This window comes from Pseudophryne corroboree, chromosome 10, assembly GCF_028390025.1.
Source record: "Pseudophryne corroboree isolate aPseCor3 chromosome 10, aPseCor3.hap2, whole genome shotgun sequence".
Classification (NCBI taxonomy): Eukaryota; Metazoa; Chordata; class Amphibia; order Anura; family Myobatrachidae; genus Pseudophryne; species Pseudophryne corroboree.
This window is the reverse complement of record NC_086453.1, coordinates 112961477-112989465: the sequence shown is the minus strand read 5'-3', so window position 1 is coordinate 112989465 and position 27989 is coordinate 112961477. Positions and strand designations below refer to the sequence as shown.

The window sequence follows — 27989 nt, the reverse complement described above, 5'->3', positions numbered from 1 at the left end:
CTGGGGAGCAGTCACACAGGGAAAAAATTTCCAGGGCTTGTGGTCAAGCCTGGAAACTTCACTTCACATAAATATCCTGGAGCTAAGAGCCATATACAATGCTCTGAGCCTAGCAAGACCTCTGCTTCAAGGTCAGCCGGTGCTGATCCAGTCGGACAACATCACGGCAGTCACCCACGTAAACAGACAGGGCGGCACAAGAAGCAGGAGGGCAATGACAGAAGTTGCAAGGATTCTTCGCTGGGCAGAAAATCATGTGATAGCACTGTCAGCAGTGTTCATTCCGGGAGTGGACAACTGGGAAGCAGACTTCCTCAGCAGACACGACCTCCACCCGGGGGAGTGGGGACTTCACCCAGAAGTCTTCCACATGATTGTGAACCGTTGGGAAAAACCAAAGGTGGACATGATGGCGTCCCGCCTCAACAAAAAACTAGACAGGTATTGCGCCAGGTCAAGGGACCCTCAGGCAATAGCTGTGGACGCTCTGGTAACACCATGGGTGTACCAGTCAGTGTATGTGTTCCCTCCTCTGCCTCTCATACCCAAGGTACTGAGAATCATAAGAAGGAGAGGAGTAAGGACTATACTCGTGGCTCCGGATTGGCCAAGAAGGACTTGATACCCGGAACTTCAAGAGATGCTCACAGAGGACCCGTGGCCTCTACCTCTAAGAAAGGACCTGCTCCAGCAGGGACCCTGTCTGTTCCAAGACTTACCGCGGCTGCGTTTGACGGCATGGCGGTTGAACGCCGGATCCTGAAGGAAAAAGGCATTCCGGATGAAGTCATCCCTACCCTGATCAAAGCCAGGAAGGATGTAACCGTACAACATTATCACCGTATTTGGCGTAAATATGTTGCGTGGTGCGAGGCCAGGAAGGCCCCTACAGAGGAATTTCAACTGGGTCGTTTCCTGCATTTCCTGCAAACAGGACTGTCTATGGGCCTAAAATTAGGGTCCATTAAGGTTCAAATTTCGGCCCTGTCGATTTTCTTCCAAAAAGAACTGGCTTCAGTTCCTGAAGTACAGACGTTTGTCAAGGGGGTACTGCATATACAACCTCCTTTTGTGCCTCCAGTGGCACCTTGGGATCTCAATGTAGTTTTGGGATTCCTAAAATCACATTGGTTTGAACCACTTTCCACTGTGGACTTAAAATATCTCACATGGAAGGTGGTAATGCTGTTAGCCCTGGCTTCAGCCAGGCATGTCTCAGAATTGGCGGCTTTATCCTATAAAAGCCCTTACCTAATTTTTCATTCGGACAGGGCAGAATTAAGGACTCGTCCTCAATTTCTCCCTAAGGTGGTTTCAGCATTTCACTTGAACCAGCCTATTGTGGTGCCTGCGGCTACTAGGGACTTGGAGGACTCCAAGTTGCTGGACGTAGTCAGGGCCCTGAAAATATATGTTTCCAGGACGGCTGGAGTCAGAAAATCTGACTCGCTGTTTATCCTGTATGCACCCAACAAGCTGGGTGCTCCTGCTTCTAAGCAACTATTGCTCGTTGGATTTGTAGTACAATTCAGCTTGCACATTCTGTGGCAGGCCTGCCACAGCCAAAATCTGTAAAAGCCCATTCCACAAGGAAAGTGGGCTCATCTTGGGCGGCTGCCCGAGGGGTCTCGGCTTTACAACTTTGCCGAGCAGCTACTTGGTCAGGGGCAAACACGTTTGCTAAATTCTACAAATTTGATACCTTGGCTGAGGAGGACCTGGAGTTCTCTCATTCGGTGCTGCAGAGTCATCCGCACTCTCCCGCCCGTTTGGGAGCTTTGGTATAATCCCCATGGTCCTTACGGAGTTCCCAGCATCCACTAGGACGTCAGAGAAAATAAGAATTTACTTACCGATAATTCTATTTCTCGTAGTCCGTAGTGGATGCTGGGCGCCCATCCCAAGTGCGGATTGTCTGCAATACTTGTACATAGTTATTGTTACAAAAATCGGGTTATTATTGTTGTGAGCCATCTTTTCAGAGGCTCCTCTGTTATCATGCTGTTAACTGGGTTCAGATCACAGGTTGTACGGTGTGATTGGTGTGGCTGGTATGAGTCTTACCCGGGATTCAATATCCTTCCTTATTGTGTACGCTCGTCCGGGCACAGTATCCTAACTGAGGCTTGGAGGAGGGTCATAGGGGGAGGAGCCAGTGCACACCAGGTAGTCCTAAAGCTTTTACTTTTGTGCCCAGTCTCCTGCGGAGCCGCTATTCCCCATGGTCCTTACGGAGTTCCCAGCATCCACTACGGACTACGAGAAATAGAATTATCGGTAAGTAAATTCTTATTTTAACTACAAACTGTTGCTTACCTGTCTGTACTCTAAGCTATATATTACTTGTGGTTTGTTTTTCTTTCTGCCAATACAGGAGAAGTGGGACAATGAACGATGGGTGGTGGTGTCTGACATGTGCCAGCAGATCTCCCTCCTAGAATCAGAAATATGGAACTTGCGTTGCGAGAAGGAGATTCTAGAAAAGAAAAACAAAGACTTGCAAGAGCAACTAGATAGAAGCTCTGGAACAGTTCTGTATTTGGGTCAGCAAGTAAAGAATCAAGAGCACAACAGGGATGATACCGGGTTCTGTATGAACAGCATAAAAAATGAAAGCAAGTGGGTGCGCTTTTACACAGGTTTTGACAGCTATGAACATCTTACAGATTTCCTTGGCTTTGTTACTGCTGACCAAAAATTGTGCACTGGCAGAATTCGCAAGAAAACAGAGGTTGGACCTCAAAGTGCCCTAAGTTTAGAAGACCAGCTCCTCCTTGTTCTCACCAGGCTGCGCTTAGGTTTGCTGCTCCAGGATCTAGCCTTTAGATTTAGAATATCAGAGTCCACCGTATCTCGTTACTGGTTGAACTGGACAGAGCTTTTGCATGCACGGCTAACACAGGTAAGAAGTCCAAATAAGACAATTGGGTATTTAAAGGGGAAGTAAAACACATGAGTGGGGATGTAATTAAGCGATGCAAGGCCTTGCCATATCCCTGCAATGTTAAATTAATGTATTTTGCAACTTGTGTACAAATGATGTCGACAAAGGAGGTGCAGACAGAGAGGATTCTGTTTGTAAGAGCTTACAGAGGTATTCAAACTTCAATCCAGATCTCTGACCTGACCACAGAGACAGCAATCTGCCGTTGCTCCCCTGCATCTCAAGACAGAAAGGGAAGTGCCCTGACTGAAAGTAGCAGCCTGCCCACATATCTCTCCCCTAGGCCATGCCCCAGGCGTCAGACACATGGTGGACAAGGACCAGAGGTTGCGTCTGAAGGAAGACAGTCACTAAGGCCTGTAGACCAGGAGGAATCTTGAAGGATGGGGGCAGAGGACATAATATGAGTGAGGCCAGGATCACCGGAGGTATATAGGGACAGCACATGAAGAGAGATACCATATCGTGATACAGATCATAGTAATGATTTAAGAAGAGAACCATAAGAGAATGAAGATCATGGCCATTATCAGAGGAGTGTCTGATGAGAACATTAGACCAGGGACTGTTGCCTGCAGTCAGTCACAACTCCACTGTCTGCACTAATACATCATCACAGCACAGTGAACATAAATAAAATTGAGAAATATTACAAATACATCTATTTAAAGATATTTATTACTTTAAGTAATGCATTCCTAACCTCTGTCCTCAAGGCACGCTAATAGGGGAGGTTTTAATGATATCCAGGCTTCAGCACAGAATACTGAATCAAAATGGGGATTTTTTTTTTGTTTGTTGCTTACCGTAAAATCTTTCTCTGATTCTATCTGGGGGACGCTGCTTCTGTACTGATGGGTTATAGTGTGTGGGAGTGAGCTTTGGCACAGAACCTATCAAAAGAAACTCCTCCACCCTCTAACCCCTCCCATCTCCAGCCTGGGCAGCCTAACACTTCAGTTAACGTTTAGCAAAGCCGGAAGAGGCAAACAGAATACAACCAATAAACCAGACAAAAATACGGGAGGGATCGCAGTGTCCCCCAGATGGAATCGGAGAGAGAGATTTTACGGTAAGCAACAAAAAAAATCCCTATTTCTCTGTCTTCCATCTGGAAGACACTCCATCTGTACTGATGGGATTTCCCAAAACCAGCTAAGTAGAGGAGGGAGAACCAGACGGCAGAGCCGTCCCGAAAATTTGACACCCAACAGAGGCAGTCTCCAAACCAAAAGTATGAAAACGGTAAAACCTGGTAAAGGTATGCACGGAAGACCAAGTTGCCGCTCTACACAGCTGCTCAACAGACACACCACCGCGAACAGCCCAAGAGGCTCCAACAGTTCAAGTCGAATGAGCCCTCAACGAGTCAGGAACAGGCAATGCCGAAGAAATATAGGCCTGCCGAATAGCAGACTTAACCCAACGTGCCACCGTGTTTTTAGAAGCTGGCCAGCCACGTCTGGGTGCATCAATTAAAACCAACAAAGTATCCGTACGATGAATAAACTCTGCGGGACAAATAAATGCGTAAGGCGCGAACCACATCAAACAATGCCAAATGACAATCCCGTCTAGAAGATTCAGGAACAAATGCCGTGAGTACGATGTCCTGATTCATATGGAAGGCTGACGCAACCTTTTGGCAAAAAGAAAGGTTTTGTACGAAGGACCACTCGATCGTCGTGAAAGACCAACAAAGGCGGTCTGCAAGAAAGTGTGGCTAACTCAGAACCACGCCTGGCTGAAGCAATGGTCAAAAGAAAGACCACCTTCAGAGTAAGGACACGTAAGTCAACAACTTCTAATGGCTCAAACGGTGGTTTCTGGAGAGCCCGAAGAACAAAATTTAAATCCCAGGGTGGAACCAGAGGAACAAATGGAGGTTGAATTCTGTGGACACCCTTAAGGAACGTCTGAACCTCTGGAATGAGAGCCAGTCGTTTTTGAAAGAGAACCGACAATGCCGAAACTTGACCCTTAAGGGAGGATAAACAAAGCCCTTTAGTCAATCCCTCCTGAAGGAAGGACAACAGACTCGGTAAACGAAAAAGGTGTGGTGACAATCCACGCTTTTCACACCAAGCAATGTAGATACGCCATACCCTATGATAAGTACGAGAAGTGACCAGTTTTCTAGCCTTAAGCAAAGTTTTTACCACTGGTCTAGATAACCCTTTAGCTCTCAATATACTGGATTCAAGAACCATGCTGTCAAAGCCAGACGACCTAAATCGTGATGGCGACAAGGACCTTGTAGAAGTAGGTCGGGTCGCAGAGGTAGATGGAACGGTTCTCTGGCCTTCATGCTGCGGAGAAGAGAGTACCACGGACGACGAGGCCAGTCTGGCGCCACAAGAATGACTGGAAGACCTTCTCTTCTAATGCGTTGAAGCAGTCGCGGTATCAGAGGAAATGGCGGAAACACATATCCCAGTTGAACCTGCCCCGGAGCTGTCAATGCATCGATCAGCGCTGCCTGAGGATCCTGAGTTCGAGATCCGTACTGGGGCAGTTTTCGGTTGAGACGAGACGCCATGATGTCTATGTCGGGTGTTCCCCAGAGAGACACGAGAGTCAGAAAGACTTCTTGATGAAGTTCCCACTCCCCCGGATGTATCGTGTGACGGGTTAAGAAGTCCGCTTTCCAGTTGTCGACGCCTGGAATGTGAATGGCAGAAATGGTCTTAATCCACCGTTCCGCCCACTGGAGAATATGTGCAACCTCCTTCATTGCTCTCCAGCTGCGAGTTCTGCGTACTGGATGACCCTGAACACTGGTTTGTACCTGAATCAGAGCATAGCGAATTGCTCTCAATTCCAAAATATTGATTGGTAACCACGATTCCTGACCGCTCCAGAGTCCCTGGAAGTGATGAGATTGAAACACTGCCCCCCAACCGGTGAGGCTGGCGTCCGTGGTGATCATCATCCAAGACCAAACAGTGAACGGGGCCCCCTTGGTTAAATTCGGAATGTGAAGCCACCAATGAAGAGACTGTCGAGTCTGAGCCGTCAAGCGGCACAATTGCAAGTCCAGACGTGGCCTCTTTTGATTCCAAGAGCCCAAAATCTGAGACTTAAGGACCCGAGCATGAAACCTGGCATATGGTACCACTTCGAAGGTCGCCACCATCTTGCCCAATACTTGCATACATCGGAGAATGGAGACCTGCGGTAATTGTAACGGAACGGACTCTCGACTGGAGATCCTGAAGCTTGTCCTGAGGCAGAAAAACCTTCTGACTTTTTGTGTTGAAGAGGAGACCTAGAAAAATCATCTCCTGAGAGGGAATCGAGAAAGATTTCCGGAAATTCACAATCCATCCGAAAGATTGTAGAGTGTCTGTGGTGAGTCGCAGGTGTTGTTGAAGAAGCTCCGGAGCTTTTATCAACAAATCGTCCAGGTAAGGAGTAATGTTGACTCCCTGACATCTGAGTATCACCACTACATGGCCCAATATCTTTGTAAACACTTGAGGGGCCATGGAGATACCGAAAGGAAGAGCCTGAAACTGGAAGTGCCAAGGACCGTTTGCGAACCTCAACAGATGTTGATGACCTGACCAAATTGAAACATGGAGGTACGTGTCTTTTATGTCGATAGATGCCAAATACTCCTCCTGTTCCATGGCCATGATAATTGAACAAATCGATTCCATCTTGAATCTTTGAACAGTGAGATACGGATTCAGGCCTTTTAGATTTAAAATGGGTCGAAACGATCCGTCCGGTTTGCTTATGAGAAAAAGACTCGAGTAAAAACTCTGACCCCGTTGTAGCCTGGGAACTGAAAGAATTACTCCATCTCGCAAAAGTGTGGAAGACGCCTGAATTAGCGCTTGTCGTCTGGAGGGATCGCTTGGTAGGAGAGTGATGAAAAAACGGTCTGGGACAGGTTCCTCCAGATCCAAAATGTACCCTTGGGATAACAGTCACCCACCGATCCGGTCGCGACAGGAGCCACACTTCCCGGACCAAGTAGCTTCTCGGCAGAGCTGTAAAGCTGAGACACCCCGGGCAGTCGCCCAAGAAGAACCCAGCGACCTAGTCAAGTGGGCCGGGAACACATTTTGGAACTGGCAAGCCTGCTGTGGAAAAAGCATGCTGGATAGTGATCCAGCGTGCAGTTGACTGCTTTAAGCAGGACACTCAATTTTATTGGGATCAAAGAATGAACAGCGAGTCCGACTTCTTGTGACGAGCTGTTCTCTTTACGTACACCTTCAAAACCCTCACAACATCCAAAGACTTTGAAGTAGCAGGTGTCCGTAACAACTGGAACCACAATAAGTTGGTTGATGTGAGACGTAGACACCACCTTAGGAAGAAATTGCTGACGAGTTCTGAGTTCAGCTCTGTCCTCATGGAAAATTAGGTAGGGGCTCTTGTGAGACCACGCCCCTAGCTCCTACGTACGTTGTGCTGAAACCAAGGCCAACAGTGTGACTGTCTTCCACATAAGGTACTTTACATCAACCTCCTGTAACGGTTCAAACCAGTCCGATTTTGAAGAACTGCAGCACCTTTCAAGAACGTCTGGACCTCAGGGAGAGAAGCCAATTGTTTCTGAAAGAAAATAGACAAGGCCGAAATGTGTACTTTTATGGAAGCTAGCCATAGTCCCACATCCACTCCCGACTGCAGAAAAAGCAGGAAACGTCCCAGATGAAATTCCACCGCAGAATATTGTCTGCTCTCGCACCAAGAGACATATTTCTTCCAAATACGGTGGTAATGTTTAGACGTTACCCCCTTCCTGGTTTGGATCATAGTCTGGATGACCTTGTCAGGAATCCCTCTCCTGGCTAGAATCAGCTGTTCAACTTCCATGCTGTTAAAGGTAGCCGCGGTTAGTCTTGATAGACGAACGGGCTCTGTTGCAGAAGATCTTCACGAAGAGGTAGAGGCCACGGATCTTCGAGCAGCATCACAAGAAGATCCGCATACCAGGCCGGTCCGGGGCAATGAAGATTGCTTGAACCTTTTCCCTTTTTATTCTTTTTAGAATTCTTGGGATCAGCGGAAGTGGAGGCAACACACCAGCTGGAAAACCCACAGAGTTGTCAGAGCATCTACTGCCACTGCTTGTGGGTTCCTCGACCTGGAACAATACAGCTTGAGCTTCTTGTTGAGTCGAGAGGCCATCATGTCAATTTGTGGATATCCCCCTGATGTGTCAACCACCGGAACACCTGCGGGTAAAGGCCCCACTCCCCCGGGTGCAGGTCGTGCCTGCTGAGGAAGTCTGCTTCCCAGTTGTCTACTCCCGGAATGAAGACCGCTGACAACGCCATGCCATGTTTTTCCGCCCAGAGAATTCTTGACACCTCTGACATTGCGGCTCTGCTTTTCGTTTCGCCCTGTCTGTTTATGTACGTCACTGGCGTCACATTGTCCGACTTAACCTTAATGGCCTGATTCTGAAGAAGAGATGAGGCCTGCAGAAGGGCGTCGTATATAGCCCTGAGTTCTAGGATGTTTATTGGAAGGACTTCCTGACTTGACCGTCTTCCTTGAAACTACACCCCCTGGGTGACTGCGCCCCAACCTCTGAGGCTTGCGTCTGTGGCTAGCAATATCCAATTTTGAATCCCGAACCTTCGACCCTCAACTAGGTGAGAAGTCTGTAGATACCACTGGAGGGAGATCCTGGCTTTTGGCGACAGACTGATCCTCTGGTGCATCTGAAGATGCGATCTGGACCATTTGTCCAACAGATCCAGCTAGAAGGGCCTCGCATGAAACCTTCCGTACTGAATCGCCTCATAAGAGGCCACCATTTTCCCCAGAAGGTCAATGCACAGAGATCCGGGTTGGCTTCCGGACAGCCCGAACCATCGACTGGATTACAATTGCCTTTTCCAAGGGAAGGAACACTTTGAGACTGTGTGTCCAGTATCATTCCCAGGAAAGGAAGCCTCTGTGTTGGTTCTAGGTTAGATTTTGGTAGGATTCAGAATCCACCCGTGATCCAGAAGTAGTCTGGTTGAAAAGCCAATGCTGTCCGACAACTGATCCCTGGACGGTGACTTTATCAGAAGATCGTCCAGGTACGGAATTATGTTCACTCCCTGTTTGCGGAGTAGAAACCTCATCTCTGCCATCACTTTGTTGAACACCCTCGGTGCCGTGGAGAGACCAAATGGCAGTGCAAACCGTAGATAAGCCTGATGAGGCGGCCAGATCGGAATGTGAAGGTACGCATCCTTGATATCCAGAGACACTAGGAATTCCCCCTTCTCTTGACCTGAGATCACTGCTCTCAGAGACTCCATCTTGAATTTGAACACTCTTAAGTATGGGTTCAACAACTTGAGGTTCAGAATCGGTTTTACCGAACCGTCGGGTTTCGGTACTACAAATAAGTTGGAATAGTACCCCTTGTTTTGCAGATGAGGTGGAACTGGAACAAGGACCTGAGTCTGTACCAGCTTTTGAATGGTGTCCTGTAAAGTTATACTAGCTTCTTGTGAAACTGGTAAGCCTGATTTGAAGAATCTGTGAGGTGGGAGCTCCTGGAACTCCAGTCTGTAGCCCTGGGCAATAAGATCTATGGTCCAGCGATCCTGCCACGAACTTGTCCAGATGTGACTGAAGAATTTTAGCCGGGCTCCCACCTGCCAGTCTTCCAGGCATTGTGGTCCACCGTCATGCTGCAGGTTTTGAGGAAGCAGAGCTTGAGCCCTGTTCCTGTGAACCGGCAGTTGCTGGTTTGCGTGGTTTACCTCTTGTGGCTGCAGAAGAACCTCTGGCCTTGCCCCTAAACTTCGCAGTCCAAAAGGACTGTAGATTGGGTCCTGAAAAGGCCTTCCTAGCTGGCGGAGTTGCAGAAGGAAAGTATGTGGACTTATCCGCAGTAGCTTTGGGGATCCATTTGTCTAGTTCATCTCCAAATAAGGCCTCGCCTGTGAATGGTAGGCCTTCCACGCCTTTACTGGAGTCCACATCCGCAGTCCACTGGCGTAGCCATAGACCCCTGCTTGCATCCACAGCCATAGCCGTAGTGCGTGCATTAAGCAAGCCTATTTCTTTTATGGCTTCCACCATAAAATTTGCAGTCTTGTATATGCTGTAGGAATAAGATAACCTCCTCATGAGGCAAGGTGTCTAACCCTTCAATCAGGTTACTCAACATTTGGCAATGGCTCTAGTAATCCACCCGCATGCTGTAGTGGGCCTCTGGGACGCCCCAGCAGCTGTATACAAGGATTTCAGCGTAATCGCAATTTTACGATAAGCCGCATCTTTTAGGGAGGCTGCACCTGGGACAGGCAATACAATCTTTCTTGAAAGCCTGGATACTGATGCATCCACTGTCGGTGGATTTTCCCATTTTTTTTTTTTTTCCTATTCTTAGGAAATTTCAAATCCCTAAATGGTTATCATCCTTTCCTTTTCCTCCTATCAGGACTAACCCACAGTACTAAAAGCAGGGTATTAAGTTCTTTTGACACAGGAAAAGGGGCTGAGGATTTTTTCTTTATATATTAAAAAAATAAGAATTTACTTACCGATAATTCTATTTCTCGTAGTCCGTAGTGGATGCTGGGGACTCCGTCAGGACCATGGGGTTTAGCGGCTCCGCAGGAGACAGGGCACAATAATAAAGCTTTAGGATCAGGTGGTGTGCACTGGCTCCTCCCCCTATGACCCTCCTCCAAGCCTCAGTTAGGATACTGTGCCCGGACGAGCGTGCATAATAAGGAAGGATATTGAATCCCGGGTAAGACTCATACCAGCCACACCAATCACACCGTACAACCTGTGATCTGAACCCAGTTAACAGTATGATAACAACGAAGGAGCCTCTGAAAAGATGGCTCACAACAAGAATAACCCGATTTTTGTAACAATAACTATGTACAAGTATTGCAGACAATCCGCACTTGGGATGGGCGCCCAGCATCCACTACGGACTACGAGAAATAGAATTATCGGTAAGTAAATTCTTATTTTCTCTAACGTCCTAAGTGGATGCTGGGGACTCCGTCAGGACCATGGGGATTATACCAAAGCTCCCAAACGGGCGGGAGAGTGCGGATGACTCTGCAGCACCGAATGAGAGAACTCCAGGTCCTCCTCAGTCAGGGTGTGCCCCTGACCAAGTAGCAGCTCGGCAAAGTTGTAAAGCCGAGACCCCTCGGGCAGCCGCCCAAGATGAGCCCACTTCCTTGTGGAATGGGCTTTTACTGATTTTGGCTGTGGCAAGCCTGCCACAGAATGTGCAAGCTGAATTGTACTACAAATCCAGCGAGCAATCGTCTGCTTATAAGCAGGAACACCCATCTTGTTGGGTGCATACAGGCTAAACAGCGAGTCAGATTTTCTGACTCCAGTCGTCCTGGAAACGTATATTTTCAGGGCCCTGACAACGTCAAGTAACTTGGAGTCCTCCAAGTCCCTAGTAGCCGCAGGTACCACAATAGGTTGGTTCATGTGAAAAACAGAAAACACCTTAAGGAGAAATTGAGGACGAGTCCTCAATTCTGCCCTGTCAGAATGAAAAATTAAGTAAGGGCTTTTATATGATAAAGCCGCCCATTCTGACACACGGCTGGCTGAAGCCAGGGCTAATAGAATCTTCACCTTCCATGTGAAATATTTTAATTCCACAGTGGTGAGTGGATCAAACCAATGTGACTTTAGGAAACTCAAAACAACATTGAGATCCCAAGGTGCCACTGGGGCACAAAAGGAGGCTGTATATGCAGTACCCCTTTTACAAACGTCTGAACTTCAGGCACTGAAGCCAGTTCTTTCTGGAAGAAATTCGACAGGGTCGAAATTTGAACCTTAATGGACCCTAATTTTAGGCCCATAGACAGTCCTGTTTTCAGGAAATGTAGGAAACGACCCAGTTGGAATTCCTCTGTAGGGACCTTCTTGGCCTCACACCACGCAACATATTTTCGCCAAATGCGGTGAAAATGTTTTTCGGTTACATCCTTCCTGGCTTCGACCAGGGTAGGGATGACTTCATCTGGAATGCCCTTTCAGGATCCGGCGTTCAACTGCCATGCCGTCAAACGCAGCCGCGGTAAGTCTTGGAACAGACAAGGCCCCTGCTGGAGCAGGTCCTCTCTTAAAGGTAGAGGCCACGGTTCTTCCGTGAGCATCTCTTGAAGTTCCGGGTACCAAGTCCTTCTTGACCCATCCGGAACCACGAGTATCGTTCTTACTCATCTCCTTCTTATGATTCTCAGTACTTTTGGTATGAGATGCATAGGAGGGAACACATACCCTGACTGGTACACCCACAGTGTTACCAGAGCGTCCACCGCTATTGCCTGAGGGTCCCTTGACCTGGCGCAATATCTGTCTAGTTTTTTGTTCAGGCGGGACGCCATCATGTCCACCTTTAATTTTTCCCAACGGTTTACAATCATGTGGAAGACTTCCCGCTGAAGTCCCCACTCTCCCGGGTGGAGGTTATGCCTGCTGAGGAAGTCTGCTTCCCAGTTTTCCACTCCCGGAATTAACACTGCTGAGAGTGTTATCACATGATTTTTCGCCCAGCGAAGAATCCTTGCAGTTTCTGCCATTTCCCTCCTGCTTCATGTGCCGCCCTGTCTGTTTACGTGGGCGACTGCCGTGATGTTGTCCCACTGGATCAATACCGGCTGACCTTGAAGCAGAGGTCTTGCTAAGCTTAGAGCCTTGTAAATTGCCCTTAGCTCCAGTATATTTATGTGGAGAGAAGTCTCCAGACTTGATCACACTCCCTGGAAATTTTTTCCTTGTGTGACTGCTCCCCAGCCACTCAGGCTGGCATCAGTGGTCACCAGGACCCAGTCCTGAATGTCGAATCTGCGGCCCTTTCATAGATGAGCACTCTGCAGCCACCGCAGAAGAAAACACCCTTGTCCTTGGAGACAGGGTTATCCGCTGATGCATCTGAAGATGCGATCCGGACCATTTTCCCAGCAGATTCCACTGAAAGGTTCTTGCGTGAAATCTACCGAATGGGATCGCTTTGTAAGAAACCACCATTTTTCACAGGACCCTTGTGCAATGATGCACTGATACTTTTCCTGGTTTTAGGAGGTTCCTGACTAGCTCGGATAACTCCCTGGCCTTCTTCTCCGGGAGAAAACATCCTTTTCTGGACTGTGTCCAAAATCATTCCTAGGAACATTAGACGTGTCGTCGGAAAAAGCTGCGATTTTGGAATATTTAGAATCCACTCGTGCTGTCGTGGAACTACTTGAGATAGTGATACTCCGACCGCCAACTGTTCTCTGGACCTTGCCCTTATCAGGAAAGCGTCCATATTTCTTTTAGGAAGAATCATCATTTCGGCCATTACCATGGTAAAGACCCGGGGTGCCGTGGACAATCCAAACGGCAGCGTCTGAACTGATAGTGACAGTTCTGTACCACGAACCTGAGATACCCTTGGTGAGAAGGGCAAAATTTGGACATGTAGGTAAGCGTCCCTGATATCCAGTGACACCATATCGTCCTGGTTCGCTATCACTGCTCTGAGTGACTCCATCTTGATTTGAACCCTTGTATGTAATTGTTCAAATCTTTTAGATCTCACCGAGTCGTTTGGCTTCAGTACCACAATATAGTGTGGAATAATACCCCTTCCCTTGTTGTAGGAGGGGTACTTTGATTATCACCTGCTGGGAATACAGCCTGTGAATTTTTTCCCAATACTGCCTCCCTGTCGGAGGGAGACGTTGGTAAAGCAGACTTCAGGAACTTGTGAGGGGAAGACGTCTCGAATTTCCAATGTACACCTGGGATACTACGTGTAGGATCCAGGAGTCCACTTGCGAGTGAGCCCACTGCGTGCTGAAACTCTTGAGATGACCCCCCACCGCACCTGAGTCCGCTTGTATGGCCCCAGCGTCATGCTGCGGACTTGGCAGAAGCTGTGGAGGACTTCTGTTCCTGGGAATGGGCTGCCTGCTGCAGTCTTCTTCCCTTTCCTCTAACCCTGGGCAGATATGACTGGCCTTTTGCCCGCCTGCCTTTATGGGTACGAAAGGACTGAGACTGAAAAGACTGTGTCCTTTTCTGCTGAGATGTGACTTGGGGTAACAAAAGTGGATTTTCCAGCTGTTGCCATGGCCACCAGGTCCGATGGACCAGCCCTTTATACGGCAATACTTCCATGTGCCGTCTGGAATCTGCATCACCTGACCACTGTCGTGTCTATAAACATCGTCTGGCAGATATGGACATCACATCTACTCTTGATGCCAGAATGCAAATATCCCTCTGCGCATCTCGCATATATAGAAATGCATCCTTAAAATGCTCTATAGTCAATAAAATATTGTTCCTGTCAAGGGTATCAATATTTTCAGTCAGGAAATCCGACCAAGCCCCCCCAGCGCTGCACATCCAGGCTGAGGCGATTGCTGGTCGTAGTATAACACCAGTATGTGTGTATATACTTTTTTGGATATTTTTCAGCTTCCTATCAGCTGGCTCCTTGAGGGCGGCCATATCTGGAGACGGTAACGCCACTTGTTTTTATAAGCGTGTGAGCGCCTTATCCACCCTAAGGTGTGTTTCCCAACTCGCCCTCACTTCTGGCGGGAAAGGGTATACCTCCAATAATTTTCTATCGGAGGAAACCCACGTATCATCACACACTTTAATTTATCTGATTCAGGAAAAACTACAAGTAGATTATTCCCACCCTACATAATACCCTTATTTGTGGTACTTGTAGTATCAGAAATATGTAACACCTCCTTCATTGCCCTTAACATGTAACGTGTGGCCCTAAAGGAAAATACGTTTGTTTCTTCACCGTCGACACTGAAGTCAGTGTCCGTGTCTGTGTCGACCAACTGAGGTAAATGGGCGTTTTTACAAGCCCCTGACGGTGTCTGAGACGCCTGGACAGGTACTAATTTGTTTGCCGGCCGTCTCATGTCGTCAACCGACCTTGCATCGTGTTGACATTATCACGTAATTCCTAAATAAGCCATCCATTCCGGTGTCGACTCCCTAGAGAGTGACATCACCAATACAGGCAATTTGCTCCGCCTCCTCACCAACATCGTCCTCCTACATGTCGACACACACGTACCGACACACAGCACACACACAGGGAATGCTCTGATAGAGGACAGGACCCCACTAGCCCTTTGGGGAGACAGAGGGAGAGTTTGCCAGCACACACCAAAAACGCTATAATTATACAGGGACAACCCCTTATACAAGTGTTTTCCCTTATAGCATTTTCACATATGTAATCATATCGCCAAATAAGTGCCCCCCCACTCTGTTTTTAACCCTGTTTCTGTAGTGCAGTGCAGGGGAGAGCCTGGGAGCCTTCCTCACAGCAGAGCTGAGCAGGAAAATGGCGCCGTGTGCTGAGGAGAGTAGGCCCCGCCCCCTAAAACGGCGGGCTCTTCTCCCGGAGTTTGTGAGATCTGGCAGGGGTTAAATACATCCATATAGCCTCAAGGGCTATATGTGATGTATTTTAGCCATAAAAAAGGTATAATACATTGCTGCCCAGGGCGCCCCCCCCAGCGCCCTGCACCCTCAGTGACCGCTGGTATGAAGTGTGCTGACAACAATGGCGCACAGCTGCAGTGCTGTGCGCTACCTTATGAAGACTGAAAGTCTTCTGCCGCCTGTTTCTGGACCTCTGGACCTCTTCAACTTCGGCATCTGCAAGGGGGGTCGGCGGCACGGCTCCGGGACGAACCCCAGGGTGAGACCTGTGTTCCGACTCCCTCTGGAGCTAATGGTGTCCAGTAGCCTAAGAAGCAAATCCATCCTGCATGCAGGTGAGTTTACTTCTCTCCCCTAAGTCCCTCGTAGCAGTGAGCCTGTTGCCAGCAGGACTCACTGAAAATAAAAAACCTAACTTAAACTTTTATTCTAAGCAGCTCAGGAGAGCCACCTAGATTGCACCCTTCTCGGCCGGGCACAAAAATCTAACTGAGGCTTGGAGGAGGGTCATAGGGGGAGGAGCCAGTGCACACCACCTGATCCTAAAGCTTTTATTATTGTGCCCTGTCTCCTGCGGAGCCGCTAAACCCCATGGTCCTGACGGAGTCCCCAGCATCCACTTAGGACGTTAGAGAAAATAAGATTCCTCACTCTACTATATCAACTTATCAGGGAAATTTAGAACTTCTCTGACAGCTTCTATGAAAGCCTCTATTCCCTGCGACAGAGTACTCTCCCCCACCTCTGAGTCCACCTCACCCTCCTCCATTTCTGACCCCTCATCCGAGTCCGACTGCAGCATATGGGCCAAAGTGCACTTTTGCGGACAAATGGCAGGGGACTGAGACGCTGGTTTGGGTACGGAGTCTCTTTTCATAAACTCATAGATTGTCTTAAGTATTGCGTTTTCCTTCTCGGTCAGAGATAACTTAGTAGAGATTGCGGAAATCATTCCCCTAATGGTGTCCAGCCATGCTGGTTCTGCCCCCACTAGCCTGGGAAGAGACACTACATTGAGTACACACTAGTGAACCCCCTGGGGAAGAGGAACACTGTGCCTTACATGAAACACACTCTTTGTCTGATAAACTGTATAGTGACAACACACACACAGGAAAAGGTTAAATGCACAATTAACCCACAACGAGCCCTTCCTGGGAGATACAGAGGGAATATGGAACCAGCACACGGTGCCCTTAATGCTAATGCCAATCTTAGCCGGGCTGCAGACTTAGTACACTAATAAGCGCTCCCCCCCCCCCCCCCCCCCCCTCCCTGCTATGCTCCCTGGTACTGCTGAGGTAATCTGGCATTTCTCCGGAGGAGCTGCGCATCCCTGTCAGCCTCTGTGTCAGCTGCAGAGGGAAAATGGTGCTGGTGAGCTGCTGGATTCGCTCGTAGTGAAGCTTTGCCCCTTCAATGGCACGCGGTCTCCCCGCTCTTTTATACTGGCTGTATGCGTCTAAGTGCATAAGATGGAGAGACTCCTTTTATGGCTTTGTTGCCAGTCTGGGTACTGTGTCCGCTGTTCAGCGCCTGTGTCCTTACACAGCGGGAGACACAGTCTGCCCTGTTTAGAAGCAGTGCGTCTCCATACCCTCATGCCGCCATAATAGCTGGCGACCCGCTAACCGGGATGCAGGCTTAATACTTACCACTCTTGTTTCCTCTGGCTCTGTTAGGGGTGGCGGCGAGGTACACAAATGTACACTCGCTGTAGTAGGGCTTGCGAATAGCTCCCTCTGGAGCTAGTGTCCTGTCAGCGGGGAACGGGACCATTAACCCTGAGAGAAGTTGGGCCATTCCCCTCCCCAAGTCCCACGAAACAGGCACGCTGGTGCCATCCAGTCCTGCCTGAAAATAAATGCAGAAAACTCTTCAGGAGCTTCCAGAGACATGACCGGCTCCTTCGGGCACTTTTTCTAAACGGAGTCTGGTAGGATGGGCATAGAGGGAGGAGCCAGCGCACACTATCAATTTCTTAAAGTGCCCATGGCTCCTAGTGGACTCATCTATACCCTATGGTACTAAATGGATTCCCAGTATCCCCTAGGACGTAAGAGAAAGAGGGGTTAGGTAGTTACAGACTTCAAGTAATGTGGAAAGGAAGGGAAAGCATTAAATGATGCGGTAGCTGGTGGGGATCAACTGTTTTTTTGAGGATATGAGAGGGGTGCATATTTGAAGATGGTAGTGAAAGTTCCAATAGAGATTAAAAGGGGAAGGGAGTGGAATCGGGTGTGAGAAGGTGTAGGGACATCATTCTCAGTAATGAGAGAGAATAGTGTATAGATGAAGGTCGCTAGTGCTCAGCTGATTATACGGTTGTGGAAAGAAGCGATTGTAGCGTTGATCTAGTATTACTTCATCTGAGGCTGGAATATATGGGGTAGGAGAAATGGCTGATGTCGGGGGCGGGATGAGAACACGACTACTTAAGAGTTGCAGGGAGGAAATGGTAGCAAGCCAGCTTACCAGTTAGTATGGATCAGGGAAAGCAAATGTACATTGCATAATTTTTTATTTTTTTTCTCAGATACCGATCCTGTATAGCAATAAATATCTAGATGTTTTTGAACCTAAGAGAACTGTGCAGTATGAAGGCGTCACTTGTACGATTATGGACTGTACAGACCTGTTCTTTGAAGTTCAAGCAAAGGATCGCGCTAGGCCGGCTTCTACACACCCCTCTAGAAATCATTACTTACGACGGGGGTATGCCATTGCCTCTGCCAACGGTTTCATCACTTTTTCATCTAGTTTACCTTTTGGAATAGCCACTAAAGTAATGGATGGCCAACCACAAGAAGAACTTTACGGAGGAATAACCCCACCGTTAGAATTTCCGCCATTCATGCAAAATGTTCCAGTCCAGCTGACCCACCAGCAACAAGAAATGAGCAGACAAGTCCTAAGCTTCTTGAGTCTCATAGACAAGGCACTAAACTTCCGCTTTTTAAAGTGTGTTTATCCACAGAATATGGAAGCCCAGGTAGATCGAGCTTGGACAATATGTTGCTATTTGGCATGCCTGCTTCACAATCCCATGGGATTATCATAAAAACTGCTAACAGATTATCTATTGCTCTGGATACATTAACTACCAACAGAGCTAACATTTCTATATTTGCACTATAAACTTTAATTATATTTAACTTTTTATCTCTAACGTCCTAGTGGATGCTGGGGACTCCGTAAGGACCATGGGGAATAGACGGGCTCCGCAGGAGACATGGGCACTTTAAGAAAGAATTTAGATTCTGGTGTGCTCTGGCTCCTCCCTCTATGTCCCTCCTCCAGACCTCAGTTTGAATCTGTGCTCGGACGAGCTGGGTGCTTTTCAGTGAGCTCTCATGAGCTTGCTGTGAGAAAGTATTTTGTTAGGTTTTTTTATTTTCAGGGAGCTCTGCTGGCAACAGACTCCCTGCATCGTGGGACAGAGGGGAGAGAAGCAGCCCTACTCTCTGAAGCTAGGTCCTGCTTCTTGGGCTACTGGACACCATTAGCTCCAGAGGGATCGTACACAGGATCTCTCCCTCGTTGTCCGATCCCAGAGCCGCACCGCCGTCCCCCTCGCAGAGCCGGAAGACAGAAGCCGGGTGAGTATGAGAAGCAAGAAGACTCCGTTCTTCACTGAGGTAACGCACAGCACTGCAGCTGTGCGCCATTGCTCCCACACACCTCACATACTCCGGTCACTGTAAGGGCGCAGGGGGGGGGCGCCCTGGGCAGCATTTGGACCTCTTTTGGCAAAAGTACACATATATAGTTGGGCACTGTATATATGTATGAGCCCCCGCCAAGAAAATGTATATTTAAGCGGGACAGAAGCCTGCCGTCGAGGGGGCGGGGCTTCTTCCTCAGCACTAACCAGCGCCATGTTTTTTCTCCACAGCACCGCTGAGAGGAAGCTCCCCAGCCTCTCCCCTGCAGATACACGGTAGAAGGTAAAGAGAGAGGGGGGGGCACATAATTAGGCGCAAAAATCAATATAAACAGCAGCTACTGGGTTAACATTAAGTTACTGTGTTATTCCTGGATTTATAGCGCTGGGGTGTGTGCTGGCATACTCTCTCTCTGTCTCTCCAAAGGGCCTTGTGGGGGAATTGTCTTCAGATGAGCATTCCCTGAGTGTGTGGAGTGTCGGTACGTGTGTGTCGACATGTCTGAGGTAAAAGGCTCCCCTAAGGAGGAGATGGAGCAAATGTGTGTGTGAGTGGTGTCTCCGTTGACAACGCCGACACCTGTTTGGATATGTGTAATTAAGTGCTAAGGTAAATTTATTGCACAAAAGATTAGCGAACAGACAGGGAATCTTCCCATGTCTGTCCCTATGTCGCAGAGACCTTCAGAGTCTCTCAATGCTCACTATCCAAAATAATAGACACTGATATCGACACAGAGTCTGACTCCAGTGTCGACTATGATAATGCAAAGTTACAGCCAAAATGGCAGGAAAGTATTCAATATTTGATTATTGTAATAAAAAATGTTTTGCATATCACTGATGACTCATCTGTCCCTGACACAAGGGTACACATGTTTAAGGGGAAGAAAGCTGAGGTAAATTTCCCTCCTCTCATGATTAAAAAGAGTGGAAATCTCCAGACAAGAGACTGCAATTTCCCACAAAGAATTCTCAGGGAGTATCCTTTCCCTATTAGGGCCAGGATACGATGGGAATCTTCCCCTAGGGTGTCACGTTTGCCCAAAAGGTAGCGCTGACTTAACGGCTATCCTCAGGGATCCTGCAGATAGCATGCACATTCTGGTACACTACTCAGACCGGCGATTGTGTCGGCATGGGTTTATAGCGCTGTAGCAGCGTGGTCAGATACCTTATTAGCAGAGATTGAGACCCTAGTATGTATGTATGTATATATATATATATATTAAAGATGCTGTCTTAGATAGATAGATAGATAGATAGATAGATAGAATGCCCAAAGAGACAGTCTACTGGGTTCTAGAGTCAACGATATGTCGATTTCTGCTTGACGTGTCATGTGGAACATGCAATGGACAGGTGATGCCGACTTAAGAGGCATATGGAAGGTTTACCTTACAAGGCTGAGGATTGTGTGGAGAAGGGATCTCGGACCTGGTCTCCACAGCTATGGCTGGTAATTCTGATCTTTTGCTTATATTCCAGCACAGCCTAGGAAAGCACGACATTATCAAATGCAGTCCTTTCGATCACAAAGAAACAAGAAAGTCAGAGGTGCGTCCTTTCTTGCCAGAGGCAGAGGAAAGAATCTGCACAACACAGCTAGTTCCCAGGAACAGAAGTCCTCCCCGGCCTCTACAAAATCCACCGCATGACGCTGGGGCTCCACAGGCGGAGCTAGGCCCAGTGGGGGGCACGTCTTCGAAATTTCAGCCACAAGTGGGTTCACTCCCTGTTGGATCCCTGGGCAATAGATAGTGTCTCAGGGATACAAGCTGGGCTTCGCTGAGATGCCCCCTCACCGACGGCCCTGCCGGCTTTCCCCCACGAGAGGGAAATAGTGTTAACTGCAATTCACAAATTGTATCTTCAACAGGTGGTGGTCAAGGTTCCCCTCCTTCAACAAGGAGGGGGTTATTATTAGACCATGTTGTAGTCCCGAAACCGGATGGTTCGGTCAGACCCATATTGAATTTTCTCTATCGTCCTAGTGGATGCTGGGGTTCCTGAAAGGACCATGGGGAATAGCGGCTCCGCAGGAGACAGGGCACAAAAAGTAAAGCTTTTCCAGATCAGGTGGTGTGCACTGGCTCCTCCCCCTATGACCCTCCTCCAGACTCCAGTTAGATTTTTGTGCCCGGCCGAGAAGGGTGCAATTCTAGGTGGCTCTCATAAAGAGCTGCTTAGAGAAAGTTTAGCTTAGGTTTTTTATTTTACAGTGATTCCTGCTGGCAACAGGATCACTGCAACGAGGGACAGAGGGGAGAAGAAGTGAACTCACCTGCGTGCAGGATGGATTGGCTTCTTGGCTACTGGACATCAGCTCCAGAGGGACGATCACAGGTACAGCCTGGATGGTCACCGGAGCCGCGCCGCCGGCCCCCTTGCAGATGCTGAAGTAAGAAGAGGTCCAGAATCGGCGGCTGAAGACTCCTGCAGTCTTCTAAAGGTAGCGCACAGCACTGCAGCTGTGCGCCATTTTCCTCTCAGCACACTTCACACGCAGTCACTGAGGGTGCAGGGCGCTGGGGGGGGCGCCCTGGGAGGCAAATGTAAACCTATATAAAGGCTAAAAATACCTCACATATAGCCCCCAGAGGCTATATGGAGATATTTAACCCCTGCCTGTATTCACAAAATAGCGGGAGACGAGGCCGCCGAAAAAGGGGCGGGGCCTATCTCCTCAGCACACGGCGCCATTTCCTCTCACAGCTCCGCTGGTCAGGACGGCTCCCAGGTCTCTCCCCTGCACTGCACTACAGAAACAGGGTAAAACAGAGAGGGGGGGCAAATTTAATGGCAATATCTTGATATATATAAAGCAGCTATAAGGGAGCACTTATTATAAGGCTATCCCTGTCATATATAGCGCTTTTTGGTGTGTGCTGGCAGACTCTCCCTCTGTCTCCCCAAAGGGCTAGTGGGTCCTGTCTTCGTTTAGAGCATTCCCTGTGTGTCTGCTGTGTGTCGGTACGGGTGTGTCGACATGTATGAGGACGATATTGGTGTGGAGGCGGAGCAATTGCCAAATATGGGGATGTCACCTCCTAGGGGGTCGACACCAGAATGGATGCCTTTATTTATGGAATTACGGGATAGTGTCAACACGCTAAAGCAGTCGTTTGACGACATGAGGCGGCCGGACAATCAATTAGTGCCTGTCCAGGCGCCTCAAACACCGTCAGGGGCTGTAAAACGCCATTTGCCTCAGTCGGTCGACACAGACCCAGACACAGGCACTGATTCCAGTGGTGACGAATCAACCGTACTTTCCAGTAGGGCCACACGTTATATGATTTTGGCAATGAAGGAGGCGTTACATTTAGCTGATACTACAGGTACCACTAAACAGGGTATTATGTGGGGTGTGAAAAAACTACCTATAGTTTTTCCTGAATCAGAAGAATTAAATGACGTGTGTGATGAAGCGTGGGTTGCCCCTGATAAAAAGCTGATAATTTCAAAGAAATTATTGGCTTTATACCCTTTCCCGCCAGAGGTTAGGGAGCGCTGGGAAACACCTCCTAGGGTGGACAAGGCGCTAACACGCTTATCAAAACAAGTGGCGTTACCTTCTCCTGAGACGGCCGCACTTAAAGATCCATCAGATAGGAGGCTGGAAAATATCCAAAAAAGTATATACACACATGCAGGTGTTATACTACGACCAGCTATAGCGACTGCCTGGATGTGCAGTGCTGGGGTAGTTTGGTCAGAGTCCCTGATTGAAAATATTGATACCCTGGACAGGGACAATATTTTACTGTCGTTAGAACAAATAAAGGATGCATTTCTTTATATGCGTGATGCACAGAGGGATATCTGCACACTGGCATCACGGGTAAGTGCTATGTCCATTTCGGCCAGAAGAGCTTTATGGACGCGACAGTGGACAGGCGATGCGGATTCAAAACGGCATATGGAAGTTTTGCCGTATAAAGGGGAGGAGTTATTTGGAGTCGGTCTATCAGATTTGGTGGCCCCGGCTACAGCCGGGAAATCCACCTTTCTACCTCAAGTCACTCCCCAACAGAAAAAGGCACCGACTTTTCAACCGCAGCCCTTTCGTTCCTTTAAAAATAAGAGAGCAAAGGGCTATTCATATCTGCCACGAGGCAGAGGTCAAGGGAAGAAACAGCAACAGGCAGCTCCTTCCCAGGAACAGAAGCCCTCCCCGGCTTCTACAAAAGCCTCAGCATGACGCTGGGGCTTCTCAAGCGGACTCGGGGACGGTGGGAGGTCGTCTCGAAAATTACAGCGCGCAGTGGGCTCACTCGCAGGTAGATCCCTGGATCCTGCAGATAATATCTCAGGGGTACAGGTTGGAATTAGAGACAGATCCACCTCGCCGTTTCCTGAAGTCTGCTTTACCAACGTCCCCTTCCGAAAGGGAGACGGTTTTGGAAGCCATTCACAAGCTGTACTCTCAGCAGGTGATAGTCAAGGTACCTCTTCTACAACAAGGGAAGGGGTATTATTCCACTCTATTTGTGGTACCGAAGCCGGATGGCTCGGTAAGGCCTATTCTAAATCTGAAGTCCTTGAACCTGTACATAAAGAAGTTCAAGTTCAAGATGGAGTCACTCAGAGCAGTGATAGCGAACCTGGAAGAAGGGGACTTTATGGTATCCTTGGACATCAAGGATGCGTATCTCCACGTTCCAATTTACCCCTCACACCAGGGGTACCTCAGGTTCGTTGTACAAAACTGTCACTATCAGTTTCAGACGCTGCCGTTTGGTTTGTCCACGGCACCTCGGGTCTTTACAAAGGTAATGGCCGAGATGATGATTCTTCTTCGAAGAAAAGGCGTATTAATTATCCCATACTTGGACGATCTCCTAATAAGGGCAAGGTCCAGAGAACAGCTAGAGATGGGATTAGCAATATCTCAAGAGGTGCTAAAGCAGCACGGATGGATTCTGAATATTCCAAAATCCAAATTAATGCCGACAACTCGTCTGCTGTTCCTAGGGATGATTCTGGACACGGTTCAGAAAAAGGTTTTTCTTCCCGAGGAAAAAGCCAAGGAGTTATCCGACCTGGTCAGGAATCTCCTAAAACCAGGAAAGGTGTCTGTACATCAATGCACGCATCTTCAGATGCACCTGCGGATAACCCTGTCTCCAAGGACAAGGGTATCTCTTCTGTGGTGGTTGCAGAGGGCTCATCTATAGGAGGGCCGCAGATTCGGCATACAGGATTGGATCCTGGTGACCACGGACGCCAGCCTGAGAGGCTGGGGAGCAGTCACACAAGGAAGAAACTTCCAGGGAGTGTGGTCGAGCCTGGAAAAGTCTCTTCACATAAACATTCTGGAACTAAGAGCAATCTACAATGCTCTAAGCCAGGCGGAACCTCTGCTTCAAGGAAGACCGGTGTTGATCCAGTCGGACAACATCACGGCAGTCGCCCATGTAAACAGACAGGGCGGCACAAGAAGCAGGAGTGCAATGGCAGAAGCTGCCAGGATCCTTCGCTGGGCGGAGAATCACGTGATAGCACTGTCAGCAGTGTTCATCCCGGGAGTGGACAACTGGGAAGCAGACTTCCTCAGCAGACACGATCTTCACCCGGGAGAGTGGGGACTTCATCCAGAAGTTTTCCACATGCTAATAAACCGTTGGGAAAGACCAATGGTGGACATGATGGCGTCTCGCCTCAACAAAAAACTGGACAGGTATTGCGCCAGGTCAAGAGATCCGCAGGCAATAGCTGTGGACGCGCTGGTAACACCTTGGGTGTACCAGTCGGTGTATGTGTTTCCTCCTCTGCCTCTCATACCAAAGGTATTGAGAATCATACGGCAAAGCGGAGTAAGAACGATACTAGTGGCTCCGGATTGGCCAAGAAGGTCTTGGTACCCGGAACTTCAAGAGATGGTCACGGACGATCCGTGGCCTCTACCTCTAAGACAGGACCTGCTTCAGCAGGGACCGTGTCTATTCCAAGACTTACCGCGGCTGCGTTTGACGGCATGGCGGTTGAACGCCAGATCCTAAAAGGAAAAGGCATTCCAGAAGAAGTCATTCCTACCTTGATTAAGGCAAGAAAGGAAGTCACCGCGAAGCATTATCACCGCATTTGGCGGAAATATGTTGCGTGGTGCGAGGATCGGAGTGCTCCGACGGAGGAATTTCAACTGGGTCGTTTCCTACATTTCCTGCAATCAGGATTGTCTATGGGTCTCAAATTGGGATCTATTAAGGTTCAAATTTCGGCCCTGTCAATATTCTTCCACAAAGAATTGGCCTCAGTTCCTGAGGTCCAGACTTTTGTCAAAGGAGTACTGCATATACAGCCTCCTGTGGTGCCTCCGGTGGCACCGTGGGATCTAAATGTAGTTTTAGATTTCCTCAAATCCCATTGGTTTGAACCACTAAAAAATGTGGATTTGAAATATCTCACATGGAAAGTGACTATGTTACTGGCCCTGGCGTCCGCCAGGAGAGTATCTGAACTGGCGGCTTTATCTTATAAAAGCCCTTATTTAATTTTCCATTCGGATAGGGCAGAGCTGCGGACGCGTCCGCATTTTCTCCCTAAGGTGGTATCAGCGTTTCACCTGAACCAGCCTATTGTAGTGCCTGCGGCTACAAGCGACTTGGAGGACTCCAAGTTGTTGGACGTTGTCAGAGCTTTAAAAATATACATTTCAAGGACGGCTGGAGTCAGAAAATCTGACTCGCTGTTTATACTGTATGCACCCAACAAGTTGGGTGCGCCTGCTTCTAAGCAGTCGATTGCTCGTTGGATTTGTAACACAATTCAACTTGCACATTCTGTGGCAGGCCTGCCACAGCCTAAATCTGTTAAGGCCCATTCCACAAGGAAGGTGGGCTCATCTTGGGCGGCTGCCCGAGGGGTCTCGGCATTACAACTCTGCCGAGCAGCTACGTGGTCAGGGGAGAACACGTTTGTAAAATTCTACAAATTTGATACCCTGGCAAAGGAGGACCTGGAGTTCTCTCATTCGGTGCTGCAGAGTCATCCGCACTCTCCCGCCCGTTTGGGAGCTTTGGTATAATCCCCATGGTCCTTTCAGGAACCCCAGCATCCACTAGGACGATAGAGAAAATAAGAATTTACTTACCGATAATTCTATTTCTCGGAGTCCGTAGTGGATGCTGGGCGCCCATCCCAAGTGCGGATTATCTGCAATACTTGTACATAGTTATTGTTAACTAATTCGGGTTATTGTTTAGGGAGCCATCTTTCAGAGGCTCTTCTGTTATCATACTGTTAACTGGGTTTAGATCACAAGTTGTACGGTGTGATTGGTGTGGCTGGTATGAGTCTTACCCGGGATTCAAAATCCTCCCTTATTGTGTACGCTCGTCCGGGCACAGTACCTAACTGGAGTCTGGAGGAGGGTCATAGGGGGAGGAGCCAGTGCACACCACCTGATCTGGAAAAGCTTTACTTTTTGTGCCCTGTCTCCTGCGGAGCCGCTATTCCCCATGGTCCTTTCAGGAACCCCAGCATCCACTACGGACTCCGAGAAATAGAATTATCGGTAAGTAAATTCTTATTTAAAATCCCTGAACCATATACCTGAAAAGGTTCAAGTTCAAGATGGAATCGCTGAGAGCGGTCGTCGCAAGCCTGGAAGGAGGGGATTTTATGGTGTCTCTGGACATAAAGGATGCATACCTTCATGTCCCCATTTATCCACCTCATTAGGCGTACCTCAGATTTGTGGTACAGGATTGTCATTACCAATTTCAGACGTTGCCGTTTGGTGTCTCCACGGCACCGAGAATATTTACCAAGGTAATGGCGGAAATGATGGTACTCCTGCAGAAGCAAGGGGTCGCAATTATCCCATACTTGGACGATCTCCTCCTAAAAGCGGGATCAAGAGAGCAGTTGCTGATCATCGTAGCACTTTCTCTGGAAGTGTAACGGCAACACGGCTGGATTCTAAATATTCCAAAGTCGCAGTTGGTTCCTACGGCTCGTCTGCCGTTCCTAGGCATGATTCTAGAGCGAGGACCTATCAATGGGAATTACTGGACAAGTGGTCCGGATCACATCTTCAGATGCATCGGTAAATCACCCTATCCCCCAGGGCCAGGGTGTCTCTCCTATGGTGGCTGCAGAGTGCTCACCTTCTCGAGGGCCGCAGATTCGGCATTCAGGACTGGGTCCTGGTGACCACGGATGCAAGCCTCCGAGGGTGGGGAGCAGTCACATAGGGAAGAAATTTCCAAGGTCTGTGGTCAAGTCAGGAGACTTGCCTTCACATGGCACTAAGGGTCGTATACAACGCCCTACGTCAAGCGGAGACCCTGCTTCGCGACCGGTTCTGATTCAGTTAGACACCATCACCGCAGTGGCTCATGTAAACCGACAAGGCGGCACAAGGAGCAGGGTAGTGATGGCAGAAGCCACCAGAATTCTTCGCTGGACGGAAAATCACGTAAGCGCACTGTCAGCAGTGTTCATCCTGGGAGTGGACAACTGGGAAGCAGACTTCCTCAGCAGACACGACCTCCACCCGGGAGAGTGGGGACTACATCAGGAAGTCTTCGCACAGATTGCGAGTCGGTGGGAACTGCCACAAGGGGACATGTTGGCATCCCGCCTCAACAAAAAACTACAGAGGTATTGCGCCAGGTCAAGAGACCCTCAGGCGATAGCTGTAGACGCCCTGGTGACACCGTGGGTGTTCCAGTCGGTCTATGTATTTCCTCCTCTTCCTCTCATACCCAAGGTGCTGAGGATCATAAGGAAAAGAGGAGTGAAACAATACTCATTGTTCCGGATTGGCCACGAAGATCTGCAAGAAATGCTCACAGGGGACCCGTGGCCTTTTTCCCTAAGACAGGACTTGTTGCAACAGGGGCCCTGTCTGTTCCAAGACTTACCGCAGCTGCGTTTGATGGCATGGCGGTTGAACGCCGGATCCTAGCAGAGAAAGGCATTCCGGATGAGGTCATTCCTACG

The 27989-nt window shown here is 48.7% G+C and overlaps 1 protein-coding gene across 2 annotated transcripts in view; it reads left to right on the top strand.

The window, feature by feature from the left end:
• Nucleotides 1–21028, top strand: part of LOC134966188 (uncharacterized) — a 65234-nt gene extending 44206 nt beyond the window's left edge. The window contains exons 4-5 of one of the 2 annotated variants that reach the window (XM_063942747.1): nt 2375–2902; nt 20526–21028. In XM_063942747.1, coding sequence (XP_063798817.1) covers nt 2375–2902; nt 20526–20798 — 801 coding nt within the window. In that variant the 3' untranslated portion in view covers nt 20799–21028. The other variant, XM_063942746.1, reaches the window with a different exon arrangement.
• The last annotated feature ends 6961 nt before the right edge of the window (nt 21029–27989 follow it).